The sequence below is a fragment of the Bos indicus genome, chromosome 1, assembly GCF_029378745.1.
Source record: "Bos indicus isolate NIAB-ARS_2022 breed Sahiwal x Tharparkar chromosome 1, NIAB-ARS_B.indTharparkar_mat_pri_1.0, whole genome shotgun sequence".
NCBI classification, from domain to species: domain Eukaryota; kingdom Metazoa; phylum Chordata; class Mammalia; order Artiodactyla; family Bovidae; genus Bos; species Bos indicus.
This window is the reverse complement of record NC_091760.1, coordinates 67,001,650-67,016,224: the sequence shown is the minus strand read 5'-3', so window position 1 is coordinate 67,016,224 and position 14,575 is coordinate 67,001,650. Positions and strand designations below refer to the sequence as shown.

General features: G+C 38.8%; 1 protein-coding gene across 2 annotated transcripts in view; it reads right to left on the bottom strand.

The window, feature by feature from the left end:
* Positions 1–14,575, bottom strand: part of SLC15A2 (solute carrier family 15 member 2) — a 43,329-nt gene that overhangs the window by 9,627 nt on the left and 19,127 nt on the right. For both annotated transcript variants that reach the window (XM_070797085.1, XM_070797039.1), the window contains 12 exons: positions 13,025–13,107; positions 12,260–12,346; positions 11,997–12,086; positions 11,863–11,907; positions 10,551–10,583; positions 9,744–9,832; positions 8,336–8,417; positions 5,919–6,053; positions 4,830–4,994; positions 4,632–4,678; positions 2,880–2,990; positions 2,110–2,206 (listed from right to left, as the gene is read on the bottom strand). In XM_070797085.1, coding sequence (XP_070653186.1) covers positions 2,110–2,206; positions 2,880–2,990; positions 4,632–4,678; positions 4,830–4,994; positions 5,919–6,053; positions 8,336–8,417; positions 9,744–9,832; positions 10,551–10,583; positions 11,863–11,907; positions 11,997–12,086; positions 12,260–12,346; positions 13,025–13,107 — 1,064 coding nt within the window. The remainder of the gene's footprint in view (positions 1–2,109; positions 2,207–2,879; positions 2,991–4,631; positions 4,679–4,829; positions 4,995–5,918; positions 6,054–8,335; positions 8,418–9,743; positions 9,833–10,550; positions 10,584–11,862; positions 11,908–11,996; positions 12,087–12,259; positions 12,347–13,024; positions 13,108–14,575) is intronic.

Here is a 14,575-nt window from a genome sequence, read left to right as displayed (position 1 = left end):
TTTATGTCTCCTGCACTGACAGGCAGGTTCTTTACCACTACCATCACCTGGAAAGCCCTTACAAGTCAATAATTAAAAGACAACTCAATTAGAAATTGCACAAAGAATCTGAATAGACATTTCTCCAAACCTGATTACAAATGGCCAATAAGTACATTAAAAGGTGCTCAACATCATTAGTCATCAGGAAAATACAAATCAAAACCACAGTGAGATACCATTTCATACCTACTAGAATGGCTATAATTAATAAGACAGAAAAATAAGTGCTACAAAGAGAATATTGCCACTTTCAACTCATGGGAATGATAAATGTGCGTTCACTTTGCAAAAGGGCTTCCCTGGTGGCTCAGATGGTAGAATCCACCTGCAATGCAGGAAACCTGGGTTTGATCCCTGGGTTGGGAAGATTCCCCAGGAGGAGGGCATAGCAACCCCCTCCAGTATTCTTGTGTGGAGAATCCCCATGTACAGAGGAGCCTGGCAGGCTACAGTCCAAATGGTCGCAAAGAGTCAGACACAACTGAGCGACTAAGCACATGGCAGTTCCTTAGATGGTTAAACACAGAATTACCATGTGACCCAACAATTCCACTCTTAGTTATATACCCAAGAGAAGTGAAAATATATGCCCACACAAACTTGTACATGAATATTCACAGCAACATTATTTATATCAGTCAAAAGGTGAAAACACCAAATGTCCATATACTGATGAATACATAAACAATATGTGTTATATCCATGCAATGGGCAATAAAAAGAAGTGAAGTACTGTTATATACCCTGAAAAGACCCTGAAGCTGAGAAAGATTGAGGGCAGGAGGAGAAGGGTACAACAAAGGATGAGATGGTTGGATGGCATCACCGACTCAAGGGACATGAGTTTGGGTAAGCTCCGGGAGTTGGTGAGGGACAGGGAGGTCTGGCGTGCTGCAGTTCATGGGGTCGCAGAGTCAGACACGACGGAGCAACTGAACTGAACTGTTATATACTGCAATATGAATGAACCTTAAAAATAAGCTAAATGAAAGAATCCAGACACAAAAGACCACATAGTATATCATTCCATTTATACTAAATGTCCACAATAGGCCAGTGTATGAAGAAAGTAAACAAGTAGTTGTCTAGGGGTAAGAGGTTTGGGAGGAAATAGTGAGTGACTGCTGATGAATATGAGGCTTCTTTTTGGAACGAGGAAAATGTTCTAAAATTACACAACTCTGAATTTTTTAAACACCACTGAATATATATTATTGAAAATATATTCTACATATGTATTGAACATACAATGCATATTGAATATGTTAATACATTTTAAACCATTATGTACTTGAAGTGGGTGAATTGTATGGTATATGAATTATATCTCAATAAGGCTATAATAAAAATGGCATACCAAAAATGTCATGCTAATTAAATTAATTACAATAAATAAAATGTTACAGATTATTCTCATCACCCTTCTAGAAGTGTTCCATCTTTTTCTTATTCACTATCTACTTTTTATATTTAATACAGTGTCAAAAGTAATGGAATAAAATTAGAATCAAAATTGACATCAGAGGTCTAAAACCCTGATGGCTAAACAACTGCTTTTGATGGGCCACAGTTAATTGATCCCCCAAACTTTGTGTAAAGATTGACATTTGCTACAAGTCTTGGTATTTCAGACTGTGATATAATAGCAGATCAATTTCCAAGGAGCTAGGAGAACCACATGTGGAGTCAGTCAAGAAGACCAAAATAATTTGTGTTTTCTTGGTGCCATAATGAGACTGGAGCAGACCATGTCACCTCATAGCAGTGACTCAAGATAAGTTATGTCTACCATTCCCCAAGATCCTGTGCCTGCTACCAATGTTATCTATTTTAAGTCCTCTCTGGAGACCTTAGCATCTTTTCTAAAGTCACTATAGAAGCTATCACCATACACTAGAGATAAGTATGTGATACTGTCTTGCCACAGAGTCTTCTTTGGATCCAGGATATATATATAGATACATATAGATACAGATACATATAGATATATATAAGTTTAGATATGATATAGTTATATAGATACAGGTATATGGAAAGAAAGAGTGAGGATAGCCATGGGCTACTTACATTAGTAATAACAAACAGATAAACTGCACCAAAGTCTAGTAGGCCCAAATTCAGTGAAAAATCCTCCTTCTTTGTTCTACAATGCACTGCAGGATATCTGCAACAGGACAAATTTAGGTTAGAATAAACATTACAATTTAGAAAAGCACTTCCACCTCTGGTGGAAAGAGTGATTTCATCTCTCTACTGATGGTGAATCAAGCAGCAAAGCTACCATTTCTCTTTGAGGAGTCTTAGAGTAAATTATTTTTTTGCAAGGTTTTTTCCACACCTGATCTGAGATTTCATCGCCTGTTGGGTATTTTTTTTTTTAACCTTAAACCTGAATGCAGAAGGTACAAATTGCCTTCTGTTGTGTACTTCAGACTCTAAGTCTTCTCATCTAAATCTCATGAATTTTTCTCTTCTGAACCTTATGAACTAGTGGAACAGCTTAAAACTGAATCTGAATGGATAAGCTCAAAGTAACAAGGTGTTAATAGGAGTTACAAAAGGGTAGGAATGGGAGCCAATAATAAACTGGAAAACCTCCAGGAGATGGCCTTCACAACAAGCATGGTCTCAATATGTCTCTGCAGAACAACATGAGACTGAGGAAAGGAGTCAGAGGTTGCAAAAGAGGAGTCTGGGTATATTTACAATTAGCTGAAATATATTAGGTATATAATTAGGTGTAACTTCTATACCTAATCTGCCCACCTATACACAAAGAAAGTATTTAAAAATCAGTTGTTGATAAAAGTAAAATGTCCACAGGGTAGTGCTCTTACTCTCCTCTTTGCACAGTTCTGTAAGCAGACACACCATAGTCTTCATCAACAATGAGGGATGCATCTGTACCCAGGGAGACATTGACCTTTTCATGCAAAGTGTTAACAAACCTAAGGATAATAGAGACATTGTTAGAGATTAGACAAACTCTCCCACCTGATAAACGGGCAGGGGCCTTTTCTGTTTTGTTTATTGCTGTATGCCCAGTGCCTAGAATAGAGGCTGGCACATGAAAGGTACATGATATATATTGTTAACTGAATGAATAAAGCAACTCACACAGAAGTAATTAGTAGTCTTAGCTGTCCCTATCTTTTTCTTTCCTCAGGTATTAGCTTTTTGTCTGCCACATCATCACCTGATCTCAACTGGGATGACACTATTGTGATCACTCATGGCAGTTTGAGCCTCCTCAGTAACCCAGCTTAGATGCACCTATTTCTTTCTGTTTTCTAATGATGGAATTCATCAATTGAAGCTCAAAAAGGAAAATAATTATGTATATATAAATACATATTAGTATTTATATAAAACTGATACTTTATTTTATAAATGAAGTCTGATTTGCTTTACACAAAACTCAGACTCCCAACCCACAGTAGGTTAAGCTATCATTGTTTTGGGTCTTCAGACAAACTTGAACTCTTCCAGAACCATCTTTTTAGTCTTTTGAACCTGAGCCCCTAAATTGTTCCCTCTGTTTCAATTTTTGGTACCATTTGTGTTAGTCCCTGGCTCATGGGATTAGAAGGGCAATTCCCTCTAAAACCGTTGATGTTGATTCCTGGACCTTTGATCATCCTGCACTAACCTAGAAATTGCTCCCTTTCATCCTTACTGGAGGTTTCCATTGCTCTCTGACCCAGGGAAGACATATTTTGATCTGTTTACTTTTTCTGAAAATCATGGAAAGGCAGATTATTATGACTGTTCCAGCCTTCAGTGAAATTCAAATTTTTCATTAAAAGTTCTCCTCTAAAATGCTATTCTCTATAGCAACCATCTAATCTTGATGGCCATAGGCACATGCATCTGTCTATTTTATGTCAGATTCCTGCCCCTGTGAGCAAGTGACCTCCTCAGGGCTTCATCTCTGTTAACTGTCCCAGGGTATCTAACAAGACCTTCAACCTTATCTAGATTCAAAACCAAGTTTTTTGACTCCAAGTATGTTACCTTTACTAAACCATGATGCCTCTATAGGTTCATTTTAAATTTTACTTTAAAAACATAGTAACTATAAAAGATATTCAACTTCCAGTAATGAAGGGAGAAATATTTACTTCTAAATTTCTCTCTGAGGATCACAGACAGGAAGTACTTAATTTTTTTCTTAAGAGCAAGATAAGTGCATAAAATTCAGTAGAAGCAATCCATGTGACAGAGCACAGAGGGGCATACATAGACACAGGGTCATTTTTGATTACCATTGAGAAAGCAAGCCAAAAGACTTGGTTTTGAATCTGTGCCTCTCAGTTCCCTGGGGAAATGCCTTGACACCAATCCTCCTGACATTCTAGGAAAGAGCATCCTAGTACAAGACAATCAGAATGTGAAGTTCTGTAGACAGACACATTGTGATATTTCAATTGGAAATGGAAATTCTGTTTTTTTGTCTTTAAGTGGCATCTCGAATAGTGTGGCATATTCTGCAGAATGAAGAATATGGGGTCTCTTCTGAAGCCCCACAGCTCAGAAGAGACCCCAGATTCAAGAGAACAGAGAGGCCTGGGTCTCCTTGACATCCAAACCTCATGGCTGTCATCCCATTGCTTGTTTTGTTTTCTTCATCCTTCACCTACAATAGAGGGAAGTAAAAATCAGTTATCAGTGTCTAGAAGGAAGTGATAATCATAAAATTTGATCATCAGATATGTCCTTGGTAAGATATTGATAAGCCAGTCATCATACTCTAAGATAATTTGGAAATTAGGCCATTCCTCACTTACCATCATGCTAGAAATACTTTCCCCATCTTCTCGAATGATCAGGGTGTACCATATTTTCTCCTCCACAGAATGATCAGTGTAGACAGACACATTGTGATATTTCAATTGGAAGTGGAAATTCTGGCTTTTTGTCTTCAAGTGGAGTTTGGAATAGTGTGGCATATTCTGCAGAATGAAGAGCCTGTTACATTCACCTTCTACTCCACCTTGAACACTGCAATCTCATAGCAAACCAGGGCAGTTGACCTCATCAGATATTTTCAACATTACTCTTTAACTTCATAATACCATTTCTGGTAATCTATCATAGGATGAATTACAGGCATGAATAAAGACTTATGAGTAAGGATGTTCATAATAGGATTACTTATAATAATTAAAATACCAATAAGGAAATATTTTACTAAACTATGATATTTCCACAGAATGGAGTATTATGTATCCATTAACACCACATACTCAAAGTTTATCTAAGGACACAGGAAAATGCTTTTGATACAGTTTATCTTAAGAAAAATTCAAAGTCAATACAGCATATAGTGTTTCAATACTTTAAAAAAATTTGTTTATTCATTTATACAAAACTGCTATCTATAATTCATCTCTGTGTGATGGACTTATAGGTGGATTTTATATCTGTTAACACACTCCTTAATTTTTAATAATAAATGTATATCTTATTAGAGCATTTTTAAATGAATATTTCAGAATATATATAATATAGAAGTGAAAATATGCAAGCCAAACTCTTCCACAGGGTGTGTGTAGGAAGCAGTTTGAAATACTAAAACAAATTACTACCTATTGAGAGCTTACAATGTCTCAGACTTTATGCTAAGCACTTTACGTATAATATTTATCCTTACAACAGCTTATGACATAAAAACTACTGCCATTTTACAGATGATAAAACTGAGGCTTAGAGATACAAATAACTTGTTCAAGGTCTTATAACTACAGAGTGACAGAATCAGGAATTGGATTGGGGCACTTCGACTTAACAAATGCATGCTATAAACCACTGTATTATGCTGCTGCCTTGGCACATAATCTGAATGTGTTTCTAACTCACTCAAGTCCATATGTCACCTGGAAAGATTTGATGGACTCTGCCAACAGAGTATTATTTTCATCGCCGAGCACTGTTACCTTCACCTCATCATCTGCCAGATTTAAGACTTGTAGGAAAATCTCTTGGGAATCTGGCTGGTGTGGGGCCATTTCCTTAGGACAGAGAACACATGTTAGAATTACCAACAAATCACCCGTGAGATACAATGAGATCATATACTGCAGTACTATCTTGATAGCCAAGATTATCTAGTCAAGAGGACACAGTTTTCTACCTCTAAAGAGCATTTGGCTTTGAAAACTCTGAAGGCAGTTTGGAGCGGGAATCTCCACCTCACTGTAGTAAGCACTGATCAGAGCAGTTCAGTCGCTCAGTCATGTATGACTCTTTGTGACCCCATGAACTGAAGCACACGTTTCCCTGTCCATCACCAACTCCTGGAGTTTGCTCAAACTCATGTCCATTGAGTTGGTGATGCCATCCAACCATCTGATCCTCTGACATCCCCTTCTCCTGCCTTCAGTCTTCCCAGCATCAGGGTCTTTTCCAATGAGTCAGCTCTTTGCAGTAGGTGGCCAAAGTATTGGAGTTTCAGCTTCAGAATCAGTCCTTCCAATGAATATTCAGGATTGATTTCCTTTAGGATTGACTGGTTTGATCTTGCAGTCCAAGGGACTCTCAAGAGTTTTCTCCAACACCACAGTTCAAAAGCATCAGTTCTTCAACACTCAGCTTTCTTTATGGTCCAACTCTCACATACATACATGACTACTGGAAAAAACCATAGCTTTGATTAGATGGACGTTTGTTGGCAAAGTAATGTCTCTGCTTTTTAATATGCTGTCTAGGTTTGTCGTAGCTTTTCTTCCAAGGAGCAATCACCTTTAATTTCATCATTGCAGTCAACATCTGCAGTGATTTTGGAGCCCAAGAAAATAAAGTCTCTCACTGTTTCCCCATCTATTTCCCATGAAGTGATGGGACTGGATGCCATGATCTTAGTTTTCTGAATGTTGAGTTTTAAGCCAGCTTTTTCACTCTCCTCTTTCACTTTCATTAAGAAGCTCTTTAGTTCCTCTTCACTTTCTGCCATAAGGGTGGTGTCATCTGCATATCTGAGGTTATTGATATTTCTCCTGGCAATCTTGATTCCACCTTGTGCTTCATCCAGCCTGGCATTTCACATGATGTACTCTGCATATAAGGCAAATAAGCAGGGTAACAATATACAGCCTTGACTTACTTCTTTCCTGATTTGGAACCAGTCCGTTTTTCCATGTCCAGTTCTAACTGTGGCTTCTTTACCTGCATATAGATTTCTCAGGAGGCAGGTAAGGTGGTCTGGTAGTCCTATCTCTTGAAGAATTTTCCACAGTTTGTTGTGACCACACAGTCAAAGGCTTTGGCATCGTCAATAAAGCAGAAATAGATGGTTTTCTAGAACTCTCTTGCTTTTTTGATGATCCAACAGATGTTGGCAATTTGATCTCTGGTTCCTCTGCCTTTTCTAAATCCAGCTTGAACATCTGGAAGTTCTCGGTTCATGTACTGTTGAAGCCTGGCTTGGAGAATTTTGAGCATTACTTTGTTAGCATGTGAGATGAGTGCAATTGTGCAGTAGTTTGAGCATTCTTTGGCATTGTCTTTCTTTGGGATTGGAATGAAAACTGACCTTTTCCAGTCCTGTGGCCACTGCTGAGTCTTCCAAATTTGCTGGCATATTGAGTGCAGCACTTTAACAGCATCATCTTTTAGGATTTGAAATAGCTCAACTGGAATTCCATCACCTCCACTAGCTTTGTTCATAGTGATGCTTTCTAAGGCCCACTTAACTTTATATTCCAGGATGTCTGGCTCTAGGTGAGTGATCACACTATCGTGGTTATCAGTGTCATGAAGATCTTTTTTGTATAGCTCTTCTGTGTATTTTTGCCACCTCTTCTTGATATCTTCTGCTTCTGTAGTCTTTTCCTACTCCAGGGGATCTTCCTAACTCAGGAATTGAACCCACATCTCCTGCATAGCAGGCGGATTCTTTATCAACTGAGCTATCAGGGAATCCCCCATAAGCACTGATGCCAGGTAACAAACTCCATGCTTTTTGACTTGGCTGTGGCCCCATACATCATTCCCCAATAGTGACTATTCAACCTGCCAAAAGGTATTTGAATGTTTGGTAAGGTATCAAAGAGATGATTATATATCTTGGATACTGGTGTTTGGAAATTCCTACATCATTCAGGTGGGAGGTGGGCTTCATTTTACACTGCTGCTCTACTCCTATATCTACTCATTTGCCACAAATACTTATTATGCACTTTCTGTAAAACAGCTACTGTGGTAGGGCCCAGTGAATCAAGATTGAACAAGTCAGAAAAATGAACAAAATAGATATGATCCTGCCCTCATGGAGCTTAAGATTTACTGTACTCACATTAATTTTTATCTCTACAGCAGCAGCAACTGCAAAAGCCAGGCATGCTAGGATCATACCAACAGCCATTTTCCTAAGTGATCTGTAGAGGAAACAGTGGCAATTATACCTAAACTGTAGGTGCTAAAGAATAAAATCTAAACCCCCTTAGCTTACCTAATTTGTTCTCAATTACTTTCAAAGTATTTCCTAGTACTCCCCTTCATATATCCTTCTTTCTACCTTTACTTGAGTCACACTGAACTATTCTTTGTAACACACCAAATTTCCCATCTTTATTTATGATGGTTTTTCTATCTATTATATCATAATAGAAAAAAGAATAGTAATATAGCCAGAATTATTGAACATTTACCATATATACCAGTTACTATGTATTACCTTCTTTTCCTCTTCTTTATAAGTTTTTCTTGACACTGGCCACTCTCTTCCATCTCTGCATTTCCTGGCACTTTGTTTCCCTTCTTAGGCTTAACATATTAACTTAACATAATTCATCTTGTGCAATAACATTGCATATTTTCTAGCTCCCTTACTGAAGGATAAACTCCTTAGGAGCAAGATTTGTGCTTTTACAAAGCACTTGGTGCTCAATGAATGAGTAAATGGCAAAAAGTCATTTGAATATATAAAATGATGATCAAAAGGAAATTGCTATTAAATCAGAAATTATAAATGACTTAACACCCTCCTCTGTCAAACTTTACAAAGAATAACACTTCTATTTAGAAAGGGGGAAAATAGTTTCTATCCCCATTCTTATATGAGGTCTTTCATTTGTTTCATAGGGACAGTAAGAGATTTAAAGGTATTAGTTAATCATCAAAGACTTTGAACTTCTTTGAAGAAGCAACTTTTAAGTATAAAGCAACAAGTTGGTTTAGGAGACGAATCACATACTTTTGACTTTCCATGAAGTGTACTCCTAACTTTTCAACATCACATATGTAAATCTGCAGTAATGGCTTGGAATCTCTAAGTTAAGAATTAATTAGATCTAATTCCCATCCTCCAGTGTTAATGGGCATTTAATCTAATGTGGATAAACAGAAGCAGAAAAATGATAAACCAAAATAAATCATTACTAAGCAGAAAAGATACTGACTCTTTATCAAACTGGGCAAATTATGAGTCAATTTGGAGTAACACAGGCATAGTGAACACTTGTGTGCATGCTTGTTAAGTTGCTTCAGTCATGTCTGACTCTTTGTGACCCCATGGACTGTAGCCTGTTGGTCTTCTATGTCCATGGGATTCTCCAGGCAAGAATACTGGAGTGGGTTGCCATGCCCTCTTCAAGGGGATCTTCCTGACCCAGGGATTGAACCCGTGTCCCTTATTTCTCCTACATTGGCAGGCAGATTCTTTACCACTAGCGCCACCTGGGAAGCCCATAGTGAGCACTTACGTGAAGTTAATGCCACACTTGGAGACCAGACGATAAATGACAAGGTCAAACAATGGTATGAAGATAAGAACCAAAAAGGGATTTAGCACCTGTAACATGATGGTAAAAAGAATTAGTTACAAGTGTTCTATTATGAGTGTAGCATGTGCTTTCATCTGCATGTGTGCATACTCTCTCACATCCAAACACACTTTCATCATACAGTGTACAGAATGATTCCGCATCTTTCAGTCCCTTTATACCCAAGATGTATTACCCCTGCATAGCACGTTAGCTTCCAAATATTCCAAGGAACAAGTTTCACTCTGCACTGGCTTTTCTGTCAATTAATTAGGAGTTCTTCCCTCCCATTTGCTCTGATCTTATCCAGTTTCACAACCAAGGGAAAAATGTCATGGTCAGGAGAAAGGAAAGAGAGAAGAAGGAATTGGGGATTGTTGAACAAAACAAAGAGTTAAAAATAACTGGAAGTCACCAATAAACAGGGCTTCTGAATTCATTGCTCACACAACAAAGTGTTATATTTCCTTTGACAACATCATACTTGACATGGAAAAAAAAAATCCAATGCTTACACTTTCCCTGTGAGTTCAAAACTCCCTGGAGTTTTTGCAGGAGCTACTTGCTTAAGGGAAGATATGAAAGAGAAGTGTGAGGCTTAAAGATAATATTTTCATCACTATGTTTAGCCCTCCTCAGCATAGAAGGAAAAAAACCATCAAATTATGGTTGGTAATCCTCCTACTACACATAAAGTTACAGATAAGGGAAAAAATAAGTACCCAAGAATATAGAGAAGTCTCCTACCTGCATCTGATCAGGCTGAAGCACAAAGAAACCCTGAAACATGACAACAAATCACATGAAGATATTGGCATAAAGACAAAAAAAGCCTAGATCAACAATCTTGTTAATTAGCAGGTGAGAAGCATAAGATAATATCCATCAGGTCTTTGGTTCAGAGCCACTATTATCCTTGTAAAGGTATGTGGGGGAATAGGCTGGAATAGAAGCTCAGACTATGGCTTCTGAAGGCAGATGGGCATAAGGGAGAATCTTATTTTCTGTGCACTATGCTTTTTTAACTTGAGAGAGAATAGAGTCAGGGTGTTTTTATTCATCTCAGTAACTGTAGTTGTGGCGGTAAAGATGTGAAGGACAAAAAGGTATCATGGTTAGGGTGAAGTCTCCAATGGACACACAGTGTTTTTAAAGTTTGACCCTTCAGAGGGTCAAAAGGAAGACAACCATGGTAAATCCTGGACAGCCAGAGGAAGGGAAAAGATGAAATTATATTAGGCAAGCTCCAAACAGACTGGCTTATAAAACCCTGGCATCATTCCACCCTGCCTTCTTCACAAGTGAGATGGCAGGAGAACATACAATAATCTAGGCAGCGGGAATAAATGAGAGAAGAATTTGTCAATGAATGAAAATTTTAAAAAGAGAAAATTATATTTAAAATTTTCCCATTATTTCTGTATCCATGAACAAAATATCCCACCTCTGGATACCTGCTGTGAACCCTGCCTGAGAGGCTGGGCCAACTGTGTTGTCACAGCAATCAGTTGTGCCCTGGGGTGCCTGGTGGTGGTGGTTTGGTTGCTAAGTCATGTCCAACTCTTGCGAGTCCATGGACTGTAGCCTGCCAGGCTCCTCTGTCCATGGAATTCTCCAGGCAAGAATACTGGAGTGGGTTGCCATTTCCTTCTGCAGGGGAGCTTCCTGACCCAGGAATCAAATCCAGGTCTCCTGCATTGAAGGCATATTCTTTACTGACTGAGGTAAGAGGGGAGCTTTGGTGGGGCATAGTTGGAAGGAAACATCCATTCCCCAGGCTTCATTTGCTCCCTATCTACTCCCTATCACTATCCACTCCCTATCACTTCATTTGCTATTGTCTCAGTGCTTCCTGTATACACTGAAACCTTTCCATCCTTACCTTTCTGATTTTCAAAGATAAGATTCTGTCTTATAATAGTCACTTTGCCTATCCAGTAACTTCATGCTAAAGGTATAATCTTATGTCACTTTTTAGGCAAAAACACAAATAAATTTTCCCTTAGTGTGGATTAAAAATAAATGATAGACTTCTCTGGGAAAAATCTCTTCTACTCACCAAATTCCCATTCATCCTGGTGGCTTGCAAGGTCCATCGTGAGCCCTACAGCAAACAGATGCTATTAGAGGAAATCCCTTTCCTTTGAGAGAGAAGGGGCTGGAAGAGGTAGTTTTCAAAAGAACTATTCTTACCTGCTGATCCAAAAGTGCCCAGAACATGGGCAATGGGATATAAAGGAACAGTACCCTGGTCAGTGCCTTCACATCCATAATGAGCTGCTTCTGCAAAGAGGAGGAAGAAGGAATAGGCTGAATTGGCAATTAAGAATTTCTTGCTTGGAGTAGAAATGGCCCAGAACAGTAAGAGAAGAGGTCAAATAATAGTAGGAGAGAATCAGTTTGGTTATTAGGAAAAACTCTATGGAGGCATCAGATGTTTCTGCAGTTCAACTTACTGGGTATTTCTCAGCTGCCCAGTCCAGCCAGTGCTCTCGCTTGGGATTGTCCCCAGAATGGTTCTTGAAACGGCTGGAAATGGCAAACTAGGGCAGAGCATAGATATCAGAAGAGAGGAAAAAAAACAAACAAAAAACCCTTCCCCTGCCTTTTCCATTTCACTGTATCTTCCCTTAGACACACATACTTTTGACTGACTTAGTCTAACCTTTTGATTTCATCACACATTGAATTTCAGAATATTTGAAATACAATTTTAACATATGTAACTACATTTCAGAAAACTTTTGCCAGTTTTTAAAAATGATTATATTATTTTTAGCTTGGAGAAGGCAATGGTACCCCACTCCAGTACTCTTGCCTGGAAAATCCCATGGACGGAAGAGCCTGGTAGGCTGCAGTCCATGGGGTCGCTAAGAGTCGGACCTGACTAAGCGACTTCCCTTTCACTTTTCACTTTCATGCATTGGAGAAGGAAATGGCAACCCACTCCAGTGTTCTTGCCTGGAGAATCCCAGGTACGGGGGAGCCTGGTGGGCTGCCATCTATGGGGTCGCACAGAGTCGGACACGACTGAAGCGACTTAGCAGCAGCAGCAGCAGAGGCATCGAATGATGTTTGATCAACCCCACTTTCCAAAAGTCACAGAAGCAGTGCAGAGGTCATTGAGAAAAGTGTATACCCATGTTTAAAGGCCTATAGGCTCAGAACCGCATTTCTTTTCTTGTAATTGAAAAAGGCAGGCAAACAAGTCATGAACTTACCCAGATACATTTGACCACTTGATTCAGTATGTTTCCTTCAGGAGGTGGTTTTCTGTATAGTTTACTTCCCATTGCAAACACAACTGCAGTAGATAAACAAAGTTCTTAGCTTCTCATTTAGCACATTTAGTTGTCAACACTAAGGACACACTGCTGAAATGTAGGAATGATTGACACATCTCATAAAGGGTGGAAACTGACTGATGCTCCCTGACTTTGGAGTCATAAAAACTATGGGAGCAAGAGAAAAATAAAATGGTCAATGTGTAGACTTTCCTGTAATCACAGAGATGAAAGTCACCTCTGAATTCTCCGTCTTCTATCTCATCTCTACATCTAATATATTATCAACTTTCACTGACCCTCTGTCTTCAGTGTATTTCCTGCCTGTCCCCTCTCTGCATCCCCAGGGCTATGACTCGTATAGGACCTCACAACTTCTACCCTCTATTTTCAAAATGGCCACCAAGTAGTTTCTTAATCCCTGTTCGTTTCTCCTTATCTGCCGCCAAATTAAAATCTTGTTTCCAAGACCTACCTAGTAAGTCCTAACTCCTGAAATGGATTTTCCCAAATTCATTATTATCCTGATGGTTATTATTATCAATAATGATCTCTTGAAGGTTTATTATTATATGTAAAGTGTAAAGCATTTTAATAGTACTGATTTAAACTGAAAAGGATTTTACACATAAAGAAATCAAGGGTTAAGGAGTTAAGCAAGTTGTACAAGATTGCACAGATGGAAATTGCCAGAAACTACACTGTTTTTCATTATTTATTTTTGAAATCACTAAACTTTGTTCGGAGAAGGCAATGGCACCCCACTCCAGTACTCTTGCCTGGAAAATCCCATGGACAGAGGAGGTTGGTGGGCTGCAGTCCATGGGGTTGCTAAGAGTAGGACACGACTGAGTGACTTCACTTTCACTTTTCACTTTCATGCATTGGAGAAGGAAATGGCAATCCACTCCAGTGTTCTTGCCTGGAGAATCCCAGGGACGGAGGAGCCTGGTGGGCTGCTGTCTATGGGGTCACACAGAGTTGCACACGACTGAAGTGACTTAGCATGGCCTTCTTATTGTTGATTAAAAAAAAAAAAGTTCAGATAAAGAATGCTAATCCTGAGAGACAAGTGGGCAGATAAAAAAGGTATGTTGACAAGCAGAAAATTTTGGATGGGAAATAGACAGCTCTTGAAACTAATAATGATCCTAGAAAGGGGATGAACTTCTCAGGAATTCTGGTCTAAAATGGACAATGGAGTGATAAAAAGAAGGTCAGGTGATCAACTTGACAAGGTCACACTTAAATTTGAAGGCCACTTAACTGATGAAGATGGGTAGGTACCCTGAGTTTCTCTAACATTTACTTCCACTAGTAGACATTGTTGCCTCTTACTTCACAAAGAAAATAGAAGGCTTCAAATGAAAACTCCCTCAACTGCCACCAAATCTATTAATATTTGTATCCATACCCAGCCCCTCCTCTCTCCAGTTACGTGAAGGTAATGTTCCTCCTCTTGTGTAAATACAATTCTACCATGTGTGC